At 38.6% G+C, this 25,650-nt stretch overlaps 2 protein-coding genes across 9 annotated transcripts; one reads left to right on the forward strand and one right to left on the reverse strand.

Moving 5' to 3' along the window:
* Positions 1-215: 215 nt before the first annotated feature.
* Positions 216-23,475, reverse strand: LOC135160391 (helicase domino). Of its 5 annotated transcripts, none has more exons than XM_064116881.1 (16): positions 23,332-23,475; positions 19,953-20,155; positions 18,273-18,918; positions 15,803-16,350; positions 14,778-15,411; positions 14,254-14,534; positions 13,336-13,826; positions 12,725-12,911; positions 11,590-12,316; positions 9,488-11,247; positions 9,178-9,399; positions 4,047-4,082; positions 3,196-3,858; positions 2,686-2,979; positions 1,485-2,024; positions 216-1,321 (listed from the first exon to the last, which is right to left on the reverse strand). In XM_064116881.1, the coding sequence occupies exons 2-16, from the start codon at positions 20,142-20,144 to the stop codon at positions 455-457; spliced, it is 8,088 nt and encodes a 2,695-aa protein (XP_063972951.1). In that variant the 5' UTR covers positions 20,145-20,155; positions 23,332-23,475; the 3' UTR covers positions 216-454. The 5 variants fall into 5 exon arrangements, with proteins under 5 accessions (XP_063972951.1, XP_063972952.1, XP_063972950.1 ...); XM_064116882.1 differs by lacking the exon at positions 23,332-23,475 and adding an exon at positions 21,729-21,926 and having other exon boundaries at positions 2,686-2,928; XM_064116880.1 differs by lacking the exon at positions 23,332-23,475 and adding an exon at positions 21,729-21,925.
* On the forward strand, positions 21,693-25,577 carry LOC135160421 (DNA repair protein RAD51 homolog 4-like). Of its 4 annotated transcripts, none has more exons than XM_064116954.1 (5): positions 21,693-21,820; positions 24,066-24,233; positions 24,374-24,483; positions 24,654-24,864; positions 25,028-25,577. In XM_064116954.1, the coding sequence occupies exons 2-5, from the start codon at positions 24,090-24,092 to the stop codon at positions 25,493-25,495; spliced, it is 933 nt and encodes a 310-aa protein (XP_063973024.1). In that variant the 5' UTR covers positions 21,693-21,820; positions 24,066-24,089; the 3' UTR covers positions 25,496-25,577. The 4 variants fall into 4 exon arrangements, with proteins under 4 accessions (XP_063973024.1, XP_063973022.1, XP_063973026.1 ...); XM_064116952.1 differs by lacking the exon at positions 21,693-21,820 and adding an exon at positions 23,645-23,784; XM_064116956.1 differs by lacking the exon at positions 21,693-21,820 and adding an exon at positions 23,817-23,828.
* Positions 25,578-25,650: the final 73 nt, after the last annotated feature.

The following is a 25,650-nucleotide window of genomic DNA, read 5'->3' on the forward strand; positions in this document are numbered from 1 at the left end:
CTTTGGATGACACTGGCAATAGTTGTCTCGCATCATCAGATTATGGGTGAAAATTGGGCTTAAGGAGATTAGCCAGATTTATAGTCAACGCCAATGAATATGTATTTTATTCAAGCAAATGAACAAAAGATTCAACTGAATTCAGTCGGTAGCAGAGACCGAATTTTTCTTCCAAGGAAATGTCTAAGGAAATAATAAACCTCAACTCTGTCAAATAATTATTATTAATTATCTATTTATTGAATCTATGATACACGAATATAATACATTGAAGGATCACCGTTATGTAACCAAACCATCTATGGACATCAATCGACATCTTCAAAAGAAAAATAAACAAAGGAATCGTCGACTCTCCCGCAAAATCCCATGGAATGTTTGGAATTCAACTAGTCCACCTGCTACCTCCCAAAACAAAGAACTTGCAATGAAAAAAAAAAAAGGAAAAAGAGAACTATTTTTGGAGGTTATCCTGGTTTTGTCCCTGTCCTTGTACCTGTCCCTGAGCTTGCCCCTGCTGATGGATTCCCTGATGAACAGTCTGTAACCTGACTTGCTGGCTCGGCCCAGGGCTGACCCTAGCAGTGGTGACGATGGGTTTCCCCGAGGATGGTGTCGCTTGTCTCAGCTGGGGATTGCCTGCGGCTACCACTTGAATAGCCTGTTTAATGCCCCCAGCAACACTGACCGGTATAACCCTAGTTTGGATAGGGGACTTCGCCAAGACCATCTGTCCAGGTTGACTTACACCTTGTCCCGTGGAAACATGAGTGAAGCCTTGAAGCCCTTGAGGTGGAACTCCTCGATTGATCACCTGCTGAATCTGCTGAACAGTCATTGTTGCCGGCAGTGACTTCTGTTGAACAATCAGCTGGGTCTGTACACCAGTCTTGCCAGCGACTTGAGCTAATTGCGCCACCTTCTGACCTGGCAGCTTCCTCTGCGTGAGAATCTGCGAGTGCAGTTGTAACTGACGTATCTGCTGTGGTGTTGCTGTTCTCACTCCGGTGACATTAGCAGTTTTAACGAGTGTTGCAACGGGCGTTCCTGTCGAGGGACCAGCCTGCTGAAGGCCTGCTTGGGCAAACAACTGTGCTGGTGTTAGCGTCGTCATCTGGGCGGGTACCTGCACCTGCGTGACTGTCTTCTGTTGTTGCTGACGTTGCAGTGCTTGTTGCTTCAGGAGGGTGGCCATCTCTGCTTCGGTAACGGTCCTGGTAACTGGCTTTCCAACACTCACACCACCTTGTTTCATCAGAGTGGCAGCTCTCTGCTGGACTCCTGTGACAGCTACTGATACTTTTTGTCCAGAGGCTTGAGCCTGGAAATGAAAGGGCAAACAAAATCATATATTAATAACGTTAATGAACATCTCTCTCAAAAGTATCTTCAGCAATTATCCCCGTCTCTCCTAATCTTTCTAGATTTAGGGCGGGTGGTAGAAAGAAAATGTGTACGCAATACTGTTCTTTTCTCTTACTCACCTGTAATGCTTTGAGTTGTTGCTGACGAAGCAGCATCTGCTGTCGATACAATTGTACCTGTGCTGGAGTGAAGGTCTTCGTGGAGGCACTCGCCATCGGAACATTAATGATTCCTTTCTGAGTGACCGTGGGATTCTGCACATTGGAGACAATGTTCGCTGTGGCTGAACGCTGCCCTGGTTGAAGATTAGCCACACTGACGACTGTGGGGGCCTGTCGCTGGTCAGACAGGGTGAGAACACCCGAACGTGCCTTCACCGTAGCCGTAACAATTGCGTTATTCGTGGTAGGATTAGCAGGGAGAGATTTCTGAGGTGGAATTGATGTGGTTGGGGGTGTGGGGGGTAGCTGGGATAGTTGGGTACTAGGGGTTAGTGGTTGAGGTTGTGGTTGAGGAGTTTGTGTGGTGGAGGGAGGGGGCACAGGAGATTGGGTGGGTGGAGGTTGTTGGGGGGATTGGTGCTGTTGTTGCTGCTGTTGAGCTTGAGCTAGACGTGCTGCTGCGGCTGCTGCTGCTTGCTGTTGTTCGGGAGTTATGACCTGGAATATTTGTGGGTTTGGTGATACAATTGGGAGAATTATTGGGATGCCGAAGAGAGTGGGACCAAGTCGAAAAGATGATGCAGATCATCGGGGGGATAGCTATGAAGAAAAAGAGATGTGGAGATTTAGAGACAGATTTTTCGTTTGAGGAAAGATGGTAACGATCTTGAGGTTTTATTTTGTTTGCTAAGGGTTGAGAATTTTTAGATTCGTCATCGATGATTCAGCAGGTTTACTGTTCAATGAATCAATGGGAATTGCTAATTTTTAATATTAGGATAGGATAACAGCTTATAATACATCAGTGTAGTGTGGAAAAATCGAATATGCGATTTTTAGATTGTTTATTCGTGCAGGTGGTCTTTATTTATCTTTTTTTTAAATTTTATTAGTGAAGATCAATGGATATTTATACATCTCATCAAGGTTATAGACTTCAATAAGTACTCGAAATATTACCATCAAAACTTAATTAGTTATGACCTCAGGAAACTCATGCTATGACTGTCTTGTTTTGATTTTAAAAGATGATGGAAACCGCACAGATGGCCTCAAGTGGTGGAGTAGAAAATGTTGAAAAAAAAAGAAAAGAATTGTTGTGGTTCAATATAAAATAGTAATTGTAGGAGAGGATGGAGTTTAAGTTGATAGAACTCACGGTATTGACGTTGTTCTTCTGCTTCTCCTTGGCTATTCTCTCAGCTCGTCTTGTGGCAACGTCGATTGGTGCTAGTGGACTGTCATATTGTACTCCATTCTCAGCCAACACAGCTGCATGCTTGGGATTTCTCATCATGGGATTGACAACAGCTGGCTTTGTCACAGATGTACGTTTGTTGCCAATCGTCTTGATAGTATCGAAACGCTGACAGCACATCATCGTGAAGGAGTTGTTTTTGTCCTGATTGTAAAGTTGACTTGTACGCATTGGTCTATTGGCTTTGACTTGTTGCTATTTTTTGAGAATAAATAAATTAGGGAACCACGTAAATTATATCCAAGGATAGTTAACTTGAACATATCGTTGAAGAGAATAGCGAAAAATTATCACATGATAACATAGACTTATGTTATTGAAAAGTGATATTCTGGTTTGCATAATATTTGGTAAAAGCGATGTCTGGTGGTTCTAATTTAGGAAAATATTTACACAAAAAAATATTCTTACCTCAGTGATTGGAGGAATCTTGTACATTCCCCCCTTCTGCTTCTTTTGCTTCTTGGGGGTGTTATCGTACATTAGTTTGCCCTCCTCTCGAGGTATGATAACCGTCTCATACCTAGTCCGGCATTGCTTGGGGGATCGATAGATCCTGGAAGTGTTGTTCACAATGTCAGCAACGAGATCCCAATTTGGAGTATGTCCAGGTGACACAATGACGAGATTCAGGGGGAGTCCTTGGTAAACCTGGATCGCCTGGAGGAGTGCCCAGTCCTCGTGGACCATCCACTCCAGCAAGTGATCGGCTTCAGTCGTGGGACGTGATAGAGGGGGTCTGGATCCTGGAAGTTGGGTTGGAGGACGAGGAAGATTTCTGTACTTGTGAAGCTTCATATCCTTTCGTATTTTCATGAGGGCTGAAGAGGGACGATCGAAGAGGGATCTTGGGGCGTACACAGAGTCCTCCTTATGACGTATTTTCGTCGGTCTGCGACCGTCACGACCATCACGATCCGCCGGGAGCTCTACTCTTGGCCTCTTTGGATCTTTCTTGGTGTATACTGGGGGCAGCTGGGACTCGGGAATCGGGGTGTTCTCGTAGAGAAAACCCAGGGAATAGTCTATGTACACGTCATTGTCAGATGTTGGAGGCGTTGGTGGACACCACATCTGGGGAAAGAGAATTATGAAGGGGATTTTGAGATGGAAACACATTTTTATTGAGTTTGCTATTATTTTAGCTCAAGTTCTCGAATTCCGTAGAACGTATGAGATAGAAAAAAATTCAGGACGCGGAAAAAATTATTTTGTATAACAATTGTAAGATAATTTTTTTTTTAACTCATTAAAATACTTACAGGCATTTGCTCCATAGTGTTATCCGACAGCCATACCTGGAATATTGTCAAGATAGGAATAATTCATTAGAATCCTCATTTTCATCAAAAACAATCGCATTTTAAACTTTTCATTGCAGAGCACAGCGAAGCGACCAGATTTCTGACTTACCTATGAATTCACCATCTGCCATGAATCAATCAAGTCCACAAAACATCTGAATATTTTAAAAACTACGGAATTGCCCACATTAAAATTCCCACCAATTACTTTTTTGGAAATATTGATTAGTTTATTTTTTCTTCAGAAAAATGCAGTTTTCGTGGTGGGGGGAATCAGTGTAAAATGTAAACCCAAAAAAACTTTTCAATCTCCGGTTTTAATTGAGAATCAAAGGCGGTTCAAGGTCAGATTGCCCTTAATGGATAACGGAAGCAGTCGCGAAAGAAGTTGCAATCCATTTTTTGAAAATTGCCTCCAATAGAAATGAGGAGAGAAGGGTTCCCATGTCTCTCTTTGAGACTGTTTTATTTTGATTTTTTGCCCCAAAAATTGTAGGAAAGTTAGCCCAGGTGATGCTGAAAAATAGATGGTTCCCCCGTTCATTAGATTCCTCCTCTTAATACTTGAAAAATGTCGGCAGTAGATATAACTGAACAAACGTGGATTAAAAAACAAACTTTACGACAGTTTCCGCAGTTCCTTAAGAGTGTTTCGACTTGAAAATCATTGTTTTTTAAGGAGCAACCATACTGCAAACGTCCTTCGAGGTCGTTAGACCCCCAACATAATTTGACCTTCCCTTTGATTAAAAAAAAATAATCATTGTAAAAAATCTCAGAAATTTCAGAACTTGAAGACTTAAAAAATAACTTCAATATTTCCAAAAATCCCCCTAAACTAAAGAGAAAGGAAATTTCGTGAATTCAAAGGCTCATTTTCTCGAAAATTCTGGTGACTTCGCTCTCCTTAGATAGCCCTCACTCCAAAAATTTTTCAACATGTGCCTGCTTATATCCTGGGAGTCTCCAAGTTTGGAATGGCAAAGGCAAGTGTTTTGGTGCCATGTGATAATCAAAAATTCAAAAAAAATCCACATCTCAAATCCAAAAATTATGTCCTGAATCAATAAATTTGGGCGGTCATGACGGCCTTGCCACACCAAACATCAACGAAAAAAAAAAAATCCAAATTTATCATGTCAGACCTCCAAAACATAAACAAGCACACTGATCAAAATTCATCTACAATTTTTTGTTCGTGAATATATATTCTTTAAAATTTCTTTTTGACACCAAAACAAACGGAAGTGAACCTTTGAACCACTTGGAAACGCACCAAGAAATAAGAGAACACACATCGAAAAAAATTGTTTCATCATCTCATTTATTTATCAATATTTCATCTCGAAAAGGTGGTACTCGTACGGTATCTTTCATTTGCTCATTTTTTTTTTCAATAAAAAAAGTAAACACGCAAATCAACGCTCAAACATCCGCATCTTACGATAATAATGAGGAATCAATTACATACATCCGCTTCAGACTAATTAATAACGTAATTATGATATTATTTCGTCCTCCTCGCGACGAGGAACATAAAAATATAGAGGAAATTACTTTTTCGTTAAAAAAAAAGAAAATGAAACAAATTATCGAAAAATATAACAATGGCCTTTAGCGTAATTAACCGTGGAATTAATTACTGTTACATTTTTTTTCTTTCTCATTAAAAATCTAAACCTATTATAATACAGTCATAAATCTCTTATATCACGAATTATAAATTATCGCATTACTCAATCATTCATTCATTCGCACATCTTTTTCCCTCTTCGTTATACAAAAAATCTTATGATCTAGCGCACCTAATCACTATTTAATTGAGAAATAAAATAATTAAGAGGGACTGGTAATGATAAATAGTACGATTTTCGTGACGCTTGTGAACGTTTTTCGAGGAATTTGGGGAGGGTTGGGTGGGAATGATATTTACAGTTATAATGATGAAAATTAGTCATGATTTTTGGGGGTGGGGAGGGGAATCATTTATACACTTTTTACAATGATTTTGTCAACTTTCGGAGGAGTTCAGGAGGATCTATTGAGAGATGGAAATTATTTTTGAGCGATTGGAGAAAGTCATGAAGGGGATGTACCAGTTATTAATTAGTCGGGGGAGAGGTACTTTTTATTTTTTATAAATTTGGTTGCCTTTGCTATGAATAGGTGAAGAAAAAAAAATATAAAGAGTGTTTTTGTAGGCAATGTTATGTACTACAAAAATACTCATTTTACATTTTCTTCTAACACTACTGGCTAGCGAGGTAAAACAATAAGTAATGATTATTGAAATCAATCCATTTTCTATAGACGTGACTGTTAAATTTTCATTAATCTTAATAAATAATTTTTCCAAGTGTATGGAAGGGGTAATTTCGCGTAATGATAGCATTATGAATTGACAATGAAAGAAATTAAAAAGAGTCAAGTTTCCATTGCCACTGAGTAAATAATTATTTCTCGCAACTTTCTGCAGTGCGTTGTCATTTAATAATCTAAATGATGATTTCAAATGTCAAAAATGAAACCCAACCCATCGCCTATCTTTAAACACATTCGGGGGAAAACGAGAATAATTGATTCGGGCTCCAAGAGTTAGGGAAAATTTGATGTTTACGTTTCAATGAATATTCCGAGATATATTAGGTAAAAAGTTACCATTCAAGCTTTGTTTGTAGGGAAAACAAGAACGTAAATGTCTTGATAAATACTTCACTATATCCATTAGATTTCGAGATATTTAGTAAGCATTTGTAAATTTTGTAATCAGCTTTTCTTCAATATCTTCAGATCTATCAGAGATCAAAAATATTCATACAGAAATTGGATAGTTTCCCGTTGATGTTAACCGTTGGAACATCAACCGAGACAGAACTAAATATGATTATAACTTTTTCCAGAATATTATGAACTCTGTCCACCGATCAATTTCTGAGAAAAAAAAAACTAGGAAAAATTTCATTGAGAATTTGCCTATCGCCCTCAGGTTCCAAGATATCCCTCAAAAACCACTGTCCACTCATTATCACCCCGCATAATTTTACCAAAGAAAATTATGATTCGTTTTTTCAAAATCTCCCCCTCTTTACACCTCTCAACACTGGAAATTCAATTCTCTATCGCCTCCTACCCCTTACAAATGATTAACTTTTTCTCCTCCCGTATGATGCCTCCCTTTCTTGACCCCAAGCCCCAAATCCTCATCATCCATAATATCCACCAACTGCACCTCACTATTTTTAATACCAGGATATCTAATCAAATCTCTATCTCTCCTCCTCAAACTCTTTCTGTTCCTGACCTCCTCAACCTCCTGTCCCTCCTCTTCGTCATCCATCAATCCCTGTCCCAACTCAAACTCCCCATCTTTCCTCCTGTTCTCATCCTGCCTTTTAGTTTTATTGTACCCAAACCTCGAGTGCTTATCAAAACTCATGATACTCATGGCTACGACCTTAGCAGTTCTCTGTGGCTTCTCATTAACCTCAACTCCCTCAACCATAGCATTACCATTGGAATCAGTATCGGAAGTGTCTCTGGCCTCAACAGATGACTTTCTACTGATCTTACTTCTTTTAAACTCCTCAACACTTCTATTTTTACTTTTATCTTCAGGCATCGGGGTGTCCGGACGTTTCCTATGCGCGAGGAACGTTGAATTCTCCTGGGGCTTCTTCACATCACTCAATTTCACCGATGACCTCTTACTGGGAGGAGACAGAAATCCATTATCTAAGACCTTGGCATTAGTTGATGACCTGGTAATTCTCGAGGTACCAACAATGGTCTTAATAATATTAATATCGGATTCCGATATCTCGAGAACATCAGGAGGAGCACCTGTAACCTTTCCCCCAGGTCTTCTTGTCTTTTTATCATCCTGAGGAGGCTCTGACAACAGTCTCGATCTACGTGTTAACACACCCGAGGGCTTTGATTTACTTTCTGAAGACGTTGAAGATTCAAATCTCTCGGAATTATCGTCAGAGTCTTTGATTTCATGGACATCCTGATGATCTTTTCCTTCGTCAATATCCGGCGTTTTATTATCACCATCAGGAATGTTATCGTCTACATCGGGTCCACGACTCTTCATAAATTCAACGTCATTAGCTGAGTCCGTCTGACTCGACGGAGACGTTGGGACATTGACATCGAGATTCTCAGTGTCCTCACGTGTTAAATCGATAGTTGCATTAGGTTTGGATAATTGTGCCCGCATTGATCTCGTCAATGGAACTGGGGAGACAGAACTCACTGAGTCATCGTCATCATTTGATTTTTTCACATGATTCAGACGTTTATTGAATCGAGACGAACGTCTGAACGAATCAGACTTGTGATTCTCCTCTGGGTTCTGGGGTATCATCTCATCGGTCGATGATTTATCATTTTCATTATTATCATTAATTATCTCTGATGGCCTGGGGACAACTTCTTGAGTTTCAGGAGGAGCTTCTGGAGACTTGGGAGCATCATCTAAATTTTTTGTATCTTTATCGACGACAATATCTGATTTTTTCTTCACTAATTTCAATTTTAAAACTAATCTATCATTATAACTCTTGTCATCATCATCAGTATCGCTTAACCGATCGGAATTATCGACTGAATTTCCAAGATCATCAGTTTTTTCTGATACTATGCTGTCACAATTTGTCAGATCGTCGTCAATACTGTCGTTATCCTCGATTTTAGATTTTTGTGGTGGGGAAGGGGTGGCAATTTTCAGATGCGAACGTTTTTTATGGGGACGTTTTATGGGAGGCAGAATAGGAGAGACATCGAGAGTCCAGAGATTAATTTTAACATCACCTCGAGATCTGGTACGTGGAGAATTGAGATCTAGACGATTTTTGTGACCGAGTGAACCTCGAGGGCGACCTACCGAGCGTTTTTGGGTATGTTCAACAATAGGTAACTCTGGAGAGGATGGAGACGAGTCTTCGGACTCTGATGAGGAGCTCGAAGACTCGGGGGATAAGGCGGAGTTTGTGGAGCTTGTGCTATCGCGGCGACGGAGGGAACGGCGCAGGGGAAGATTGGGGCGCTTATTTTTTATACGTTTGGAATTATTTGGGGTATTGACCTGATTTTGAGAGTCCTCGCGGCTAAAGGTGAGAGGCTTCTCATCATCATCAGCTAGGCGCATTCGTCGCTCCTCCTCCTCACGTAGAGCACGCAAACGGTCTAGCTCCCATTCCCGTTTTTGTTGTTCAAGCTCACGCTCTGCTGCCGCTAGTTGGGCTGCCGAGAAGGCTCCCTCTGAGAGCTCTACGAAACGCATTGCGTAACGCTCCACTGGGGTCAGCTAAAACAAAAAAGAATTCATTAATTTTCTGAATGATTTTTTTTTAACTAAAAAAATTAATGTCTGAGAATTTAAAAGAATAATTTACCTGTGAAACGAGATTCTGAACTTCCATCTCAGCCTTGCTGATCTGCGCCTCCTCCTTTTCGCCCTCTTCCAAAGGAATATTCTCATCAAACTCAGCAAGATCAGCGACAGCCTCAGCCTTAGCTGTCCTAGCAGCCTGAACATCGAGATCCTCCTCAGCAGCAGCAAGAGCACTCTCCAATGCTCCCATAGCGTTTTTCTCCTCAACAATTCCCTCCCTAACCACCCTCTCCCTCTCTCTATGCTGCTCCAACACATCCGCCATTCTAACATTGGCATCACCTTCGTTATCCACTTCAAATAGATCTTGAATAGTGGAACTCTTGAAGTAAGCAGTCGTAAAATTACCCCCCTCAATAGCCAGATCACCCAACAATCGTTTCTGATTGGCCTTTTTCAGAATATTCTCCTCCACAGTCTTTTCACTGACAAGCCTGTAAATATGGACATCCCTTGTCTGTCCAATTCTGTGACATCTGTCCTGTGCTTGTGCATCCATTGTTGGATTCCAATCACTATCGTAAAAAATAACAGTATCAGCACCGGTAAGATTGACACCAACACCCCCAGATCTTGTCGACAGAATGAAACAGAATATCCTCTTGTCATTATTAAACCTCTCCATGAGTATCTGTCTTTGATCGACTCTCGTCGCTCCATCAAGCCTCAAATAAATATGCCCATGATAATTAAGAAATGCCTCTAAAACATCCAGCATTCTCGTCATCTGTGTGAATATCAGAACACGATGTCCCCCAGTCTTCAGTTGTCTCAATAACCTATCAAGACTCTGAAGCTTACCACAGTCGTACTGGATCAACCTGGGATCTGGGAACTGGGTACTCATGGCCCTGGCAATGGGATGAAGTATCTTAACTTTATTACTCAATCCTCGATCCAGGACATTCTCCAGTCTTTTCTGGCCCCAGAGTTTGTGAGGAGGTGGATGAGAAACATGGAACTTAGGGAGTGGAGCATTGACAGCTGGTACGTATACCACAAATCTCTCAAAGACCACTTGTAGTTCCTCAACAATTTGCTCTGTTGATTTGATAGCCTCAGCTAAAGCTTCTGTCGAGGTGAAATAGTCTTTTCGTCGTCTGGGAAGTTTTTTCGAGGTACATTGGAGCCAACCATTGTGCCAACGACATCTAGACGATGGTTTTTCAATCCTCAATGCTGTGAAGAGATCCTCACCATAGAGTGGACATGCTGCACAACGTCTCTCATTTATTGTGGATATCATTTGGAGTTTTGAGGTTCGTCTGTGCGAGCGTTCGGTGTCCAAATCTTGTAGGTGAAATTCTGATTTAGGTGGCTCCTTGGAAGGCCTCTTCGAGGACTCCTTGGAGCTCCGGGTGACAATTTCACATCGAATTGGAGGCTGGGGAGGTGTGACGTTAAGTGGAGGAACCCTCATCACCGGTCGACCACCCACTGATGTCACCATTTGGGAAAGATTTGTCAACTTTGGAGAAAGAACTGTCAGGCGTTGACCACTGGAGGTTACCATTGGAAAGGACATGGTAGTTGTGTTTTGGGTGTTTGAGGTGATGATGAGGTGTCTACCAGTAGAAGTTTGCACTAGTTGGGCGAAACTTGGCACTGCTATCCTCTGGAGTGAGTCCCCTTGCTTCACGGTTACGGTTTGTGTGGCTAGACGAGGGAGACCGTCTCGGAGATTCGTGTTGCTCATGGTTATTCGTTGGGGAGTCGTCGGGGCGGATGAGGTTGGTGGGTGAGATAGACCCACTGGTATAGCTGGAAGATTCAAGAAGATTACGTAAGAAGGAATGTTTGAAGCAGAAAGAAATTTTGCTCTCCAAAAAAGTTTCAGGGAGAAATTTAGAATATACTCAGCAAGAAACTGGTCCTTTAATCAAATTCATACTTGGCATTCGGAAATTTTAAATTTCTTCTCAAGTCTATCATGAAATTTCATGAAGAAGTGTCTTCTCGATTCTGGAATGCACATTTGATGAAGACTAATGTACAAGCTGGTTCGAGGATATTTAATCTAGCACCACTGCAAAGGCAGATTATACCGTAAAGAGTATAAACACCGATCGATGATGCATTTTAACTCAATAAACTGATTTTTACCTTTAACAGTGCCAGCGTGCTGCACAAGTTGCACAGAATACCCTTGTAGTTGTTGTCCACTGGCGACTTTGAGAGTGACTCCCTGTCCAGGACTAGCTTGATTATTTCCCCCCTTAACCAGAGGTGAAGTTCCAACTTTCGGATTAGGCAGAATTCCCGTGAAATTTCTCAACTTGGGTTGAGAATTTTGTGAATTAATGGGTGGTGCTTTTGCCTGATTAGAAAGTCTAACATTGATTTTAATTTTTCCTGAGGGACAACGAGGTGGTGCTGGAGGTTGGTTGTCAATCTCTTCAATTAATTTTTTTGGAGTATGAAGTTTTCTCACTCTGTGAGCAACAAAAGCAGTCAACGTCAACTCCAGATCGATTAGCCGAAGATTTAAACAACTAAGATCAATGTGCTTGAAGGGATCGTAGTCCAGGGCTTGCCAGGCTAATGACGCCGTCACAAAGTCAATACCCTCCATTTGAAACGGTGAAACTGTGGGCCGAACTTCGAATAAATTTGGATGATTGCAGACCTTTCGTAACTGCATGAGAACGTTTATGACACTGAGAAGATTTCCACTGGCCAATGTCTCTTTCGTTTTTGCTCGTGACATGAAATCGTCGTAGAGAAACCTCTGGCGTTTTGATAATCTACACATCACCACGTGCTCGTACTTCTTTGGAAGTTGTTTTTCCACTTCGGATTTTAATCGGCGAAGGAGGAAGGGGCGAAGTACCTGTTTTAACATAAGGAAAGTTTTCATATTGAGATTTTTTTAGAGATGATCTAGATAAAAATCTATATTGGTTGGTATTTTTTTGGATTGAATTGATATTATCCTGACTTCAATTCAGCTAAAACAAAAAATCCAACATAATTGGAAATTCTCCGGTTTAGCTTGGCCCTTCAAGAAGGCACATTAATTGAAAAGGACTCAATACAATAATTTATTAATGATACAATATTAAGATGTATCTCCAGACAGGATTCGCATGCCGCAAAAAATTCCACTTAATACAACACACGAGTTTTAATGGAGAAAATTTGATATCTCGCTGATAATTAATAAAAACGATTGAAAGCATTGATAATCCTTCATCGAGGTCGGCAGCGAGTAATTATAATAAAAAAATAACCCACAAACCTTGTGAAGACGACGGATGATTTTTTCGTTGTACTCGCTGTTACCCTCGATCATTCCAGTCACTGGATTGCTGAACCACTCTTTGAATTCTCGATGAGACTGGAATACATTTGGCATTAAGAAATGCATCAGGGACCATAGTTCCATGAGGTTATTTTGAAGGGGAGTACCAGTGAGTAACAACCGCCTGTAATCAATGAAAAATCCATCAATTAGTTGATTCTTTGTCTCAAACTGGTTTACTTATAAAAATAATTTTTTAAGGAAAAAAACAGAATAATTTTTTAAGGAAAAAAACTCAGACAAATGCCTCGATAACAGCACGAAGTAGGTTCGAGTTGAATGGATCTCGTTCCTTCAGAAACGGTAAATTGTCATCATTGATTTTAATCCTTGAAATTATTCTTTACCTAATTTAAATCGATTATTTTTCATTAGAATATTAGATTTCATTGTAACTAAAATTGTATGAAGACTTGAATGAAACGAATTTGGTGAAAAAAATCAAAGTTCAAAAGTAGCAATTTAAATTACTGAAATTTACTTCTGGGTATTTTCAATGAAGCGTCGATTATTTCAAAGGATTCGAAAATTTATTAAAATTTAATTACCTCTGAGTTTGGAAGTTCAGGAGCAACTGCCATCTCTGAGACTTGAAATTCTTGATATTCTGTGCTTCGTCAAGTATCAAATACTTCCATTTTTTCCTCCTAAAGCTCTGGTGGTCTTGAATGACGAGTTTATAAGATGTAATACAGATGTGAAAAGCATTTGGTTTTGTCCATCCTGTTCTCTTCGCTTTCCTCTCTTTCTGCGTTCCATAATACGTGAGAATTTTAAAGCCTGGACACCACTTCTTGCATTCCATCTCCCAATTTAACATGACTGATGTGGGAACGATGATCAAGTGTGGTCCCCAGTTACCTTTCTCACAGGCGAGATGAGCAAGGAGGGCTATCGTTTGAATCGTTTTACCCAGACCCATCTCGTCAGCGAGTATTCCGTTTAATTTACGCTCGTGCATTGTCACTAACCAGTCAAGACCGATGTGCTGGTATTCACGGAGGGAGTGTTTTAGGAGGAATGGAATCTTTGTGACAACCTGTAAGTTCCGAAAAAAAAAAATTAATAATGATTTCTAAAAGCGAACACCTTAAGCAGGAAGACAAAATATAAATCGAATAGCTAATTCATATTATCTGTAATCCAATGGTAATATCCTCAATAGATCTTATAATTGAACCAATGAGATTCAATTTACAAAGATTATTCATCATATGTTTCAATGGATGTAAAATTATTAAATTATCTTGAATCAATGTCAGGTAAAACCCGGCAGTTTTTAATTATGAAAATTGTACGACGCTTTTGCGCAATCAATCAATATATCAAAATTATTGCATGGGAAAGCGGTCATGTTTGCTCTACCTCCCGTGAAATGATGATGTTGCTACAGAGCAAATCACTTTGGAAGAGAGGAATAGCTCATTCAAAATTAAATAATAATGAAAAAAAAATATTGTACATACACTAGTGGTGAGGAGAGTATTTCCCTTGGGCTGTATGCTCTCAGCAAGTGCAGCAACATCATCCATCTCATTGTGAGCCTCCGACTGCGAGGCATCAGCATTGTTTTTCATTGATTTATCACCAGAGAAATCCTCGAGCAACGATTTCAATCCAATTCCAGTTTCATCGTCACTCTGGTCCTGAGAGTCATTGTCCTTGATGTCATCTCCACTTTCACTCTCACTCCCTGACTTTTCCTCTGCGTCTTCATCCTCATCATTCTCGGATTCCTTTCCTGACTCTGAAAGAGCGTGAAAAATATCTATTAAGTAACTACAAACTGGACAAATAAATTTGGAAGAAATAATGGAGATGAATTTTGATATTTGAGAAAATCTCAGACAAATGCCTCGATAACAGCACAAAATAGGTTCGAGTTGAATGGATCTCGTTCCTTCAGAAACGGTAAATTGTCATCATTGATTAAAAATGAAAGTTATTTGCATCTAAGACTTGGATATCCTTAAAGTTCTAAAATTCATACCTTCATCATCGCTATCGTCCTCCATGGGTGTTGCCCCAGCACCACCATATTTAGCCATGAGTTCCTCTACAGACATTTCATTCTCAGCCTTCAACTCATCCAACTCCTTCCGATGATCGATTCCTCCCTCTCTCTTTTCCTGCTCCATAATTGTGTCCTCGTCATCATCACTGGACTCATTACTATCAACTTGAAATTCTCCATCAGCAGTGCTCTCCTCTTCCTGACTTTCGGGTCGTGGCGACAAACTCTTATCCCTTTCCTCCAGGTAATTGGGTGGCAACTCCTTCAGAAGATCCTCCAGTGGCAACTCTGACTCCTTCTTCAATAGCTCCACCTCCTCCTTGTGATTAGACTTCATTTCCTCTTCGGCTTTAGCTATTGTCTCCTCATCATCCTCAGAACTTTGATTTGGCTCGAATTCATCATCCGAATGTTTATCACCTGGCACTGGAGACGATATTCTCGAGCTATTCATTGATGCAGGAACACTCTGTGCACCATCAGTCTTGTTTAAGCCTTCTGTCAACCAGGTTGAATACTTCTCGGTTTGACCAACTATGAAGTTTAGGTGTTGATCAAGGGCCTTTTTACGTTTCTCTTCCAGTCTTGTTTGGGCCTTGAACTCGACCAGCTGAGAAATAACGACTGATTAATATGGAAAAATTGCAGCGTTCGAGTGATGGAATTGGTGATCTACCAGGGAATGAGTGATTTTTCACTACGTTTTGGAAACAAATTCTTTGAATGAAAATAAATGTCTCTGAAAAAGCGAGTCGACTGAACATTAAAATTCCCCAGCCTCTTGTCATTGTTCAGATTTATTTTATGTTCCCACAATGAGCACACAGTTTCAATAATGTAAGTACTGAAATTGCCGGCTTAAGTATGTGGGGTAAAATGCTAAATTGACAGATCGTAAATTTGCAGTGAAAATAAACAGAAAAATTGAATATTGTGAAGAAAAGGGCCAAAGCTACTCTTAAAAAAAATTAATTAGCTAAATTAAATTCTTCAATAAATACCTTCTCCACGTTGGCCCAAAAAGTTTTAATCTCCTTGGCGACAAATCCAGCAATTTTCTTAAGCCTCAACTCCTGAAGTTTCTCCGCCTTTTGTGCCTGAATGGCCTTCTCCTGAAAGTGCTTCTGCACCATTCTCGCACATTTTTTGGCAGCAGCTTTCTTCCACTTTCTCTCCTGTGCAAAATCAGCAGCAAGCCAGACCATCTCCTCAAGCAGATAATCCCAATGTGCCTTCGTTCTCGCTGGCTCCTGAACCTTTGGCAATCTCCTCTCACTCCACAGCCCCTCCCTCTGTAATTCTGTTATCCTCTGCATAACGTAGGCCTCTTGCTTAGCTTTTTCAACAATTTGCTCCTGATTACTTTGATTATCACACGGAGATGGGGCTGTTGATGATAATTTAACTAGCTTAACAACTGGTTGAGAGGACGAGGCTGTTGGTGGATTTAAGGATGACTTCTGGGGAATTTGTGAGGTTTTATCTGTCACTGGTGATGAGGAGACTGGTGGCGAGGACTTCACTGGGGTTGGAACGATTGGAGTTCCACCTGAAAAAATATTTCCAAAGGATTCATTAACAAAATTCACATTATTATTGAAATTCCATAGTGAATTGGCAGAACAATTTAATTGAATGCTTATTTTTGTTTAAACATCTTTGAATCCATAAGAGATATCAAAATTCTTCCCTTGATTTTTCATAAAGCTCTCAGTTCACTTCATAAAAAAAAGATTATTCGAAAATTTCTCCATCTCTGTAACTTTTCAAGATATTCAACAAAAAATAAACACACAGTGAAATTAAAAGTTGAAACAATTCACAAATGAATTTCATCAAGAAAGTTTGATCACATAATTAAAATTGTCTCGAGAATAACCCTTAGACCACGTGGTACTGACGACCTCGAGGACTTACACATGCTCGATATTAATATTCCCACAAAATAAAAGACTGATTAATAATTTATCAATTAAATCAGCGGATGCATATATCATGGGTTTCCCTTCACAAATCAATCAATATTAAACATTTATAATTCAAATACTAGACTAACAACAGCTCTTCATGCCCTAAAGGAAAAGAACATTGAATTAATCATGATAATCAGTAACTAATAAGTAATTTTTTTTTTTCAATGACTAATGACAGCTTTGAAAAATGGTAAATAATTACGATAATCAAAACAAAAATATTGACAATTCAAATGAAAACGTAAAACATCGATTGACAGGCCTAAGTAGTCACCTATAATTATCGTAGGTGTTATGGTAGAATTGGGTGAAGGGTGAACGGTGACTGTTGGTGATTGTATTGCCGTCCGTATAGCAAACACCATTCCATGACGACCACCTTGTGGTCTGCCTGGTATCTGTCCTACTGTCCAAATTTTTGACATTTTATTCAATTTTTTTTTCGACGATTAGACAGATTGTTTGAGTTTCATGTGCTGTGTTCTACTGGCTACATTTATTACAGGGGATTAATTAATGAGAGAGTGGAATTGAAATTGGTACTGGCATTTGGCACTGTAACGATTCATTCAATAGAGAAGGAGTGATATGACTTAGGAATATCCAGGCATTTCATTAAACTTGTGAATCAAATTGATAAAAACAACACGATTATTCGGCATTATTAAAATCATTTCGCCGTCAAGCTTATCTTAACCATTCTTCGCGATCGAATGAATAAATAAATTCTTTGTTGTGTGAAATTTCATCGGTCTCGCAACGTTTAATCATTGAAATGCTCAGGGCTTCGATTGGAAAAGTTAAAAGGATCTTAATGAAACAGTAAATAGCCCAAATAGTGAGATATTTTCGAACCGAATGAGTGTTAAGTCGAATTTTCCAGCAATATCTCTGAATTTAAGGGAAATCCAGATCTCTCGAGTATTTATTACTATGCAATTCACAAACGCGGTCATAAACAAACTGTTCATCAATAAACCGATGTTGACAGCTTCGGATTCCGAGATATTTATGGCAAACTGACCAATAGTCCAAATTTTCTTGAAAACTGTTACCACTTCGCTACTAAACTTATCTCTAATTGTATCAATTTTGAAGGGATATTAGACATTTTAGAATTGAACTATTTTTTTAGCAACAGTTACTGTTTGGAAAAATTGAAGTATGAACTTCCTTTAAATAGTAAATTATGCTCAGTAATGATTCCGCAAGATAAACGTTCTAAAAAAAAACTATTTGTGGTTGATATCGGCAACGGAATTCCCCGATTATTTCATACATCGTAATTCCCTCGAAATACTACTTCAAAAATTTAATTCCGTTGTGTCTCGCCCGATCCGTTAAAAAGTGAGAATAAATTTCCAAAAAATGACTAATGAGAAAAAATTCACCTTGTTCTCTTCCAGGCCGTCTAAAAGCCCTTCAATTCCCATTAAAACCAATCCTCCATCAATTCCATCCTCATCTCCACCCCATCATCTCAATAAAGAAAAATTACCTTGACTAAGTTGAGCAACAGCAGCAGGCAGAGTAGTTGAAACAGCGACAGGAGTGGCACCACTCGCAGTGATCTTGACCTCTGCCCCCTGTCCGCTCGCCCCGAGAACAATGGGTCCCTCTGGAGGCAATGGTTGCGTCAGATCTTCGTCATCATCCTCAGGATCTAGCCTGTGCTGCCTCAGAAAATGCAAATACGGTGGTGTATTAGATCGTTTTTTCCAAGTTTGAAAATCCATCATATTTCCACCGGCATTGAGAAAAAACAATTCACTGGCATTCTCGGCATATTTCTCACGTATTGCACGCATTCTTCGCATTTTGTGCTCCATGATACGCCTTCTATATCCAGCTGAGTCATCCAGAAGAGTTGCTTTTTCAGTTGAATCAGTTAATTTTAATTTTTTCACTGGTGGGGACGATGACGTTGGGGTTAGAAACATGTTACCCAGAGTTGTTCGAACGAGTTTGGGGGACGTTGCCAGAACTACTTTTGTGGAGTTTTGACGAGTCGGAGATGTTAGGGGGGTACCACTGCTACTTGCTACCCCCACGACACTGACACGTGGCGAGCCACCACTTATGTTTACGATTCTTGTGACACCCATCTGCTGCAGACTCGAGGATGTTGTTGAGGCTGGCAGGACCTGGGGAGGGATTTTGATGATTAGTTGAGAGGTCTTTTTATACTGGGGAGTGAGAGAAAGGGGCAAGAGGGGTCAGATAAATGCCTCGATGTCAGCAAACGGAGTTGATGTGAATGGAGTATCAATCCATCAGGTTTGGTATGAATATCATCATATTGGGTGTGGAATTAATATGATTTACAAATCAATGGTGCATAATTGATTGTGTATTGAATGCCTGGATAATTATTGCCAGGTTGTAACGTTAATTTTTCAGAATTTTATCATTCAATAACATGGCATTGAGAAAGTAGTAGAAAAATCTTTTTTTCATTCAAGCGTTTACAGATTCTATTCTGTTACTACTGCATAACGTCAGGTTGAAATGATAATATCCATCGAGAGAACCTGGGAATTCGAATAATCTCGCTGGAAAATGTTTTTATTCATGAGTAATTCTAATGTAAGTAGGAGAAATCAAAGGACTTTCCAGATTTTTTTCTCTCACTGAAAGTTTCTTCCTAATATTTGTTGTGAAACATGTCGGATATCTTTGGTATCTACTTTTAATCGAAAGTTACGGGGAATTATGCAATTCAATTCGATGAATTCAAAGAGAAATTGTCAAACGTGATAAATTAAATAATATCAGTCCTCCATACTTTTGCACCTTAGGGTTGATACGTAATTAAAAACGTAGAAAATGAGTAATTAATGGGAGGAATAGTTAAGAACTCAGTCCACTGAAAGTGGGGGTAGATCGGTAATATTATTTTCAATTAAGTCTTTTGTTACAAGCGTTGGTTCACTCCAGCGTCTCCACTCGGTGATGCAAATAATCCATAACCAATTATTTATTTTATGATAAAAGTGTTTAAAAGAATTAGTATTCTTTTCTAGTTAAAAAAAATATATTTCTGGATTTTAGGAACTTAATAATTACAAAAAACGGTTCATAATTACACGGCTTCGATAACTCGCCAGAATTTTTCTCAAAAGCTTTGAACTATAGGACATTCTATTACCTCGTAATCCAATAAAATCCCTCAAATTACCTGTGAAAAACCAGGCACCGGCGAGGTGAGGACAAGATGTTGTCCAGCTCCAGTCGTGATGACATTGAGCCCCTGTGTCGCCAATACCTGCTGCAGGCTGACTGACTGTTGTCCACCACCACTGCCGCTACCATTGTTACTTCCACCCCCAGTCAGGGGCGGCAATGTAGGTACGCCCTGTTTATCAGTCATCACACATGACACTGAAAATAATTTTTAAAACCACTGAATTAAACACTAGTTTCACAAGCAATTAAACTGTGAGATGCACAAATTTATCAATGAAAATACAGAAAATTCGGAAAAATTTATCGCTACGTTCTCAACGTGTAATATATAATTTTTTACGATTTCGAACCAACTTCTGAAACAATTTCCTTTTTCTCATAAACTACTTGAAATAATTTTCCTCGATGACTTGTAAATAATGCAAGAATAGCGAGATAAATAGAGAAATAAAGAAGAAATAAACTTATTACAGCTCTAGATGTACATAAATCGAAGCTTCCGTTTGTCTTGGCGTCATCAGAGGTAGGAAGATCACCAGTTCAAGATTCCAATAATCCATAAAAAATTATATATTAGTAGTCTATTTTTCCGAGAAAATTTGTCTTTTGTTCAATCTTTTAGATGTTTTCTTGAGATAAAAAATTTAGAAATCCACTTCCACTTCAAATATCAACGAACCGTGACATAAAAGTCGAAACAAAAAAAAATGCAAACACTTTTCACCCACAACTGCCTTTTGAAAACTAAAAATCCACCAAAAATCACCCAAATCATTAATCATTGTCTGAAACTGAACTAAAAAAGTTTTGGAAAAGCCATTCAAATTTTTCGAAACTTATAAAAGCCAGAGCCCCGTCGTCCCCACTCGGTGATGCAAATAACGCATAACCTATTATTTATTTAATTTATTTACAAAAACTTCCGAATATTTTCTTTAACTTTCGAAACATTGTCTACTCATTCAAAATATAAAATCAAATACGAGCATGAGAAAGTATAAATATTGCAATTTCGTAATCAATGCTGCGACTAATATAATGACAGAAGATAATAAAATAAATTTATCAATTACAAATGTCCCAGTCAATTCCTCACTCCCACCGCCACCCAGATGTCAACAAATCGTGCGTCATCAAACAAAAAAGCCGGATCATGGATATAGTGGAGGCAGTTTTCGTTAATTATTTTTCCAAAAATAAAAATCCATCAAAAATTAACAAAATTGTCAATTAAATTATACGAACGTCAACTATTACGCGAGATAATAAATCCGAAAATTTCATAATTGCAAAAAAAAAGCCGCTCAAATCAAAATCCCCGGGACATTGGCGTCGCCAGTTCTGAGCTCCAAATAATCCATAAAAATAATATAAAAAGCGAGAAACCCATATTCCCTTAAATAGTAAATTCCCCACCTCATAAATAATCCGCATTGTCATTTTGCAAAAATAACGATCACCACAAATTTTTCAAATCACCAGCATTTTCATTTATTTTCACTCAACAGTGGTAAACTCTTCTTGGCTTTTCAAAAGAAAAAAAAAAATATCGATTGCTATTTATAAAAAAAAAAACTATTTTTTTTAATTCTTTAACTCGAAAAAAATAAATTTTCACGGTTTATCCGACCAATAATAATTACAAAAATCGATAGTCTTGATTTCACGAGCCTCGCCTTTTCCCCATTCCAAACCGATACAAAGGAAATTTTCAGTCGGCCATATTGGCGTTTTCAGACGGGTGTATCGTGCGATAGCTATGACTTACCATAATGTAATCACAAAATTGTGAAACGCAGATGTGCCATCCACATTATTGGACCACAAATACGCAATAGTCAATGATTAATACGCAATTAGGTACTTCACGTTGTGTAAAGTACATGTGATATATATGATATTTTTAACAATTTGTTTGAAGCCCGGATTTTCGAGGAGGTAAAATTTTTTGGTCTAGCCCCTCAAGGACGCGCGAGCACACGACTTCTAAACATGGCGACGGCTCACGACAAAATTCATTCTGTGTTGAGTTGCACGGGGCTGCGTCGGGGGATACAAGGGGACGGGGGGTTCTGGAAGCCACCGATAGACTGCGCAACGACGCATGGAATTTTTTCACTGCGCATGCGCTCGTCCATTAGAAGCATTTCGATTGGTGGTTACAACGGAATGGGGTTTGCTCGGGACGGGACTTCCGGTCTGCGGAATATCAAATCAGCAACTCCGAGTTTTTTTCAGATGAATTTTTTGGAAAAAATGCATACAATTGGTGTTTGCACGTAATGCACGTTTTATTTGATACGATAAATTTTTAAGGAATAAAATTATTTTTACGGGTATTCGTTTTTATGGAAAATTACCATTTCAGTGTCTCTCGTTGGATTCCTTTGGTTCTTCAAAAAATTTATTGAATGTTTTTGAAAGAGATGTTAATGAATGTCTGTAAAGGGAACACGAGGTTTTTCGAGGGAATTTTCTTTGTAGCACAATTACGTAGTTTATGAAATGGTTAAAAATGTTAAAAAGTATTTATTATACTACGTAAAATTCTCTGCAGGAAAATCCTAAGACGATTGTTCATTTGGCAAATCGAATAGTGTTTTGAGAGGTTTGTCATTAATTTCGGCAATAAAACTATCCGTAAAATACCATTAGGTAGAATACTTAATTGTCCGTGAATATAATTTATAGCAGTTTTATGTCTGTGAAGCGATTAAATCCTGTGTTCTAATGGATGTGGAGTCACGAGCTCTCAAATAATTCCGAAACCTGATAATTAGAACTACATACAATCATAAATAATCCCACATGCACGTGACAAAATTATTGAATCAGTCAAATTGAGGGGAAATTAACAAATTCTAGTAACACCACAGGATTTTTAGTTGCAAATTTCAATTAGTGGATTCATTTGAAGAAACCATTAGCTGAATTATGATTTAGGGACTAGAATATTTACGACTGCTTTGACTGAGTTAAAATTCAACGAAAAATCGCAGTAAAATAATTGTTTATAATTTTTTACGAAAATTCATAGATCAAATTCCCCATTTTCCCGCGATATTGACCATTTCCACCATTGCCCCGAAGAGGTCAACCACCCACAGACTTATTTCACATTTGTAATCCGAAATAATCCCTGTCATCCCCCTAATTACACTCGAATAATCTCCCAAAAATCCTGGCTCATCCATTCTTCAACAATGCAACAATAATATTTTTTGTCATAAATAAAAATTACCTCAGCCAGTTTAAGAACAATTCCCTCAATCATAACCTTGAAATTCGCAACGTAAATATGGCGCCCACGAGGCAATAATCATGTGTTTCCCAAATCTCCAAAAATCCCCAATAAAATCTGAGAAACTCACCTGTTGCAAAATTGGCCTGTCCTCGTCTCTGCCATAATCAGTCGTCAATTCTCAAAAAAAAATTCGAATTAACAATTACTCTGTTAATTTACCGGACTCCCGATCGTAACTCTCTAACATTAGTTCTCTCCGATTCACCACTAATTCCATGGGATTTGACGTGAGTATAACCCAGTGACTCTCTCATCACTTCCATATTTGTCGCAAAATCACCGACTAATGAGAAAAAATTGGACGAGTAAATCCGGAGAACGAGAGAGAAATTTTCGAAAAAAAAAATCTGATTAAACGGTGCGATGACGATGCTAAAGGACTAGTTGCCAGTTACAAAATGAATGAAATGATATTTCGTGGAGACGATCTGCCTATCCTCACGTACGGAGAATGAACACGTAGAGGGGTGTGTACGTGTGGGTTCGTTTGTCTGTGAAAATTACCCCGGTGATCGTTTCGGTACTCATCAATTTTTTGAATATTTGACACATCAGTTGATCAGCGTAGTTACTTTCATATTTTTAATTTGCATATGGATCAAGCATTGGTTATATTGATTGATTGTCGATTCGACTTAATTCGAGAAATTCATGTTATTAATAATTTAGAGAAGAAATTTCTTTCTTGAGAAAAATGAATTTGATCATTAAAAGCGTTAAAGGAAATCAAAGCTCCTAATACATAATATAATTAAGTACTATGGACAATAATTCCTTAATCACCTAAATTCTTATTTTTAGACACCTGCAAAAAAATCGTAAATAATGGCAAGATTGGAAACCCTTGCGATACCGGAGTTGAATCCAACAATTATTAAACAATTGATTACGAGGAGAATATTCACTGTGAACGACTTCATCGCTGAATCAACTGAGCACATGATGCAGATTACAGGGCTAGCCTATAAGGTTTTACAATAATCCACTGAACCAAAAAATTGTTCTTATTTTTTTTGTAATGTCTGCATGAAAAGTTCATTATTCGAAACGATTGAGTGCGTAAAGCAATTTTTTTTCATGTCATACAATGACAATTTTTTATTCTTCAGGACATTTTGGCAATTCGAAAGGAGATTGTTAATAAACACGGAGGAACTGTCAAAAACGCCCTAGACCTATTAGATAAACAAAGGGAAAATGTTTCTACTGGAATTCCAAGGTAACACGTAGGAATTATTTAATTGAAAAATATAGTAACTTTTTCTAATAATGCTTTCTATGTAGTTATGTGGACTGGCTGCTACAGAAATCCATTAATTTTCTTACACCAACTCTGTTAAAAATTATGGAATAATTTATGTAAAAATTCTTGGGCATTTTTTGTTACAGTTTGGATATTTTATTGAATGGTGGTCTCCATCCCGGTCAAATCTACGAATTCTGTGGGGCATCTTCGTCCGGAAAAACCTCCATCTGCCTGGCTATTTCCACGAATGTAACTTTGAACTCACATTTTATTGTTCATTACATAGATACTAAAGGAGATTTCTCGTCATCGAGAATACAAATGATGTTGGAGGAGAGCAAAGTCAGTGCTGAGGTACGAAAAATTTTCTTCTTGCAAATAAATAAATCACATGTTCTGTTGTCAAATGTTTTAATTCATCTCTCGCAGACTTGACTATCCTTGATAAGTTTCTTCAAATCTTCATGAAGTTGAACAATTAAAATTCCGTAAATTCTACTTTGAATGCGAAAAACAGGAAATAGCCAGAGTGATGGGACAAATTAGATTGACGCAAATCCAAACTCTCCCGGAACTATTCGCAACCCTTCACAGTCTAGCTTCAACGAAGGACGATCAACTGAGGGTGATAATAATAGACTCCCTACATTCACTCTTCCACGTAACCAAAGACAATTACGAGTCCCTGTATTCCCTGAGCCATCTCTGGAACATTTTGAAGTATCTAGCTAACGAGTGTAACCTTTCGGTGATCACTGTGAATGCTGTGACGTTGTGGAAAGGAGATGACGGTCTCCCAACAGAGCAGTCGGATACTCCAGTCGTCAAACCCATTTTGGGGAGATTTTGGAGAGGAGCTCCAAACACAAGAATTTATGTGCAACAAATGGGTAATGAACAGAGACGGTTGACTATCTGGAAGAGCCACGAGCTTGCAATTGGCAAAAATGTGGATATCCAAATTTTAAATTCTGGAATCCTATGAACGATATTAATTTAGAAAGTAATTCTTTGTACAATTTTTGTTTTAAGTTAAGGGAAATAAAAAAAAATTCAATTCATGTAATTGAAGCTCAATTTTTATTTACAATAGTGACAATTACTATTATATTACATAGCGTTGAAATCGGGTATTATTAC

Source organism: Diachasmimorpha longicaudata, chromosome 3, assembly GCF_034640455.1.
Source record: "Diachasmimorpha longicaudata isolate KC_UGA_2023 chromosome 3, iyDiaLong2, whole genome shotgun sequence".
In the NCBI taxonomy this organism is placed as follows: domain Eukaryota; kingdom Metazoa; phylum Arthropoda; class Insecta; order Hymenoptera; family Braconidae; genus Diachasmimorpha; species Diachasmimorpha longicaudata.

Bases quoted from the DNA above. Each gene is read 5' to 3' on its own strand.
- LOC135160391 (XM_064116881.1), bottom strand. From the start codon at position 20,144: ATGACTGATAAACAGGGCGTACCTACATTGCCGCCCCTGACTGGGGGT. The intron at 15,412-15,802 runs GTATTTATTGAA...GTTATTTCTCAG, and splicing joins TTTGGGCCAACGTGGAGAAG to CTGGTCGAGTTCAAGGCCCA. The intron at 1,322-1,484 runs GTGAGTAAGAGA...TTTCATTTCCAG, and splicing joins AACAACTCAAAGCATTACAG to GCTCAAGCCTCTGGACAAAA.
- LOC135160421 (XM_064116954.1), top strand. From the start codon at position 24,090: ATGGCAAGATTGGAAACCCTTGCGATACCGGAGTTGAATCCAACAATT. The intron at 24,234-24,373 runs GTTTTACAATAA...TTTATTCTTCAG, and splicing joins TTACAGGGCTAGCCTATAAG to GACATTTTGGCAATTCGAAA. The intron at 24,484-24,653 runs GTAACACGTAGG...TTTTTGTTACAG, and splicing joins GTTTCTACTGGAATTCCAAG to TTTGGATATTTTATTGAATG.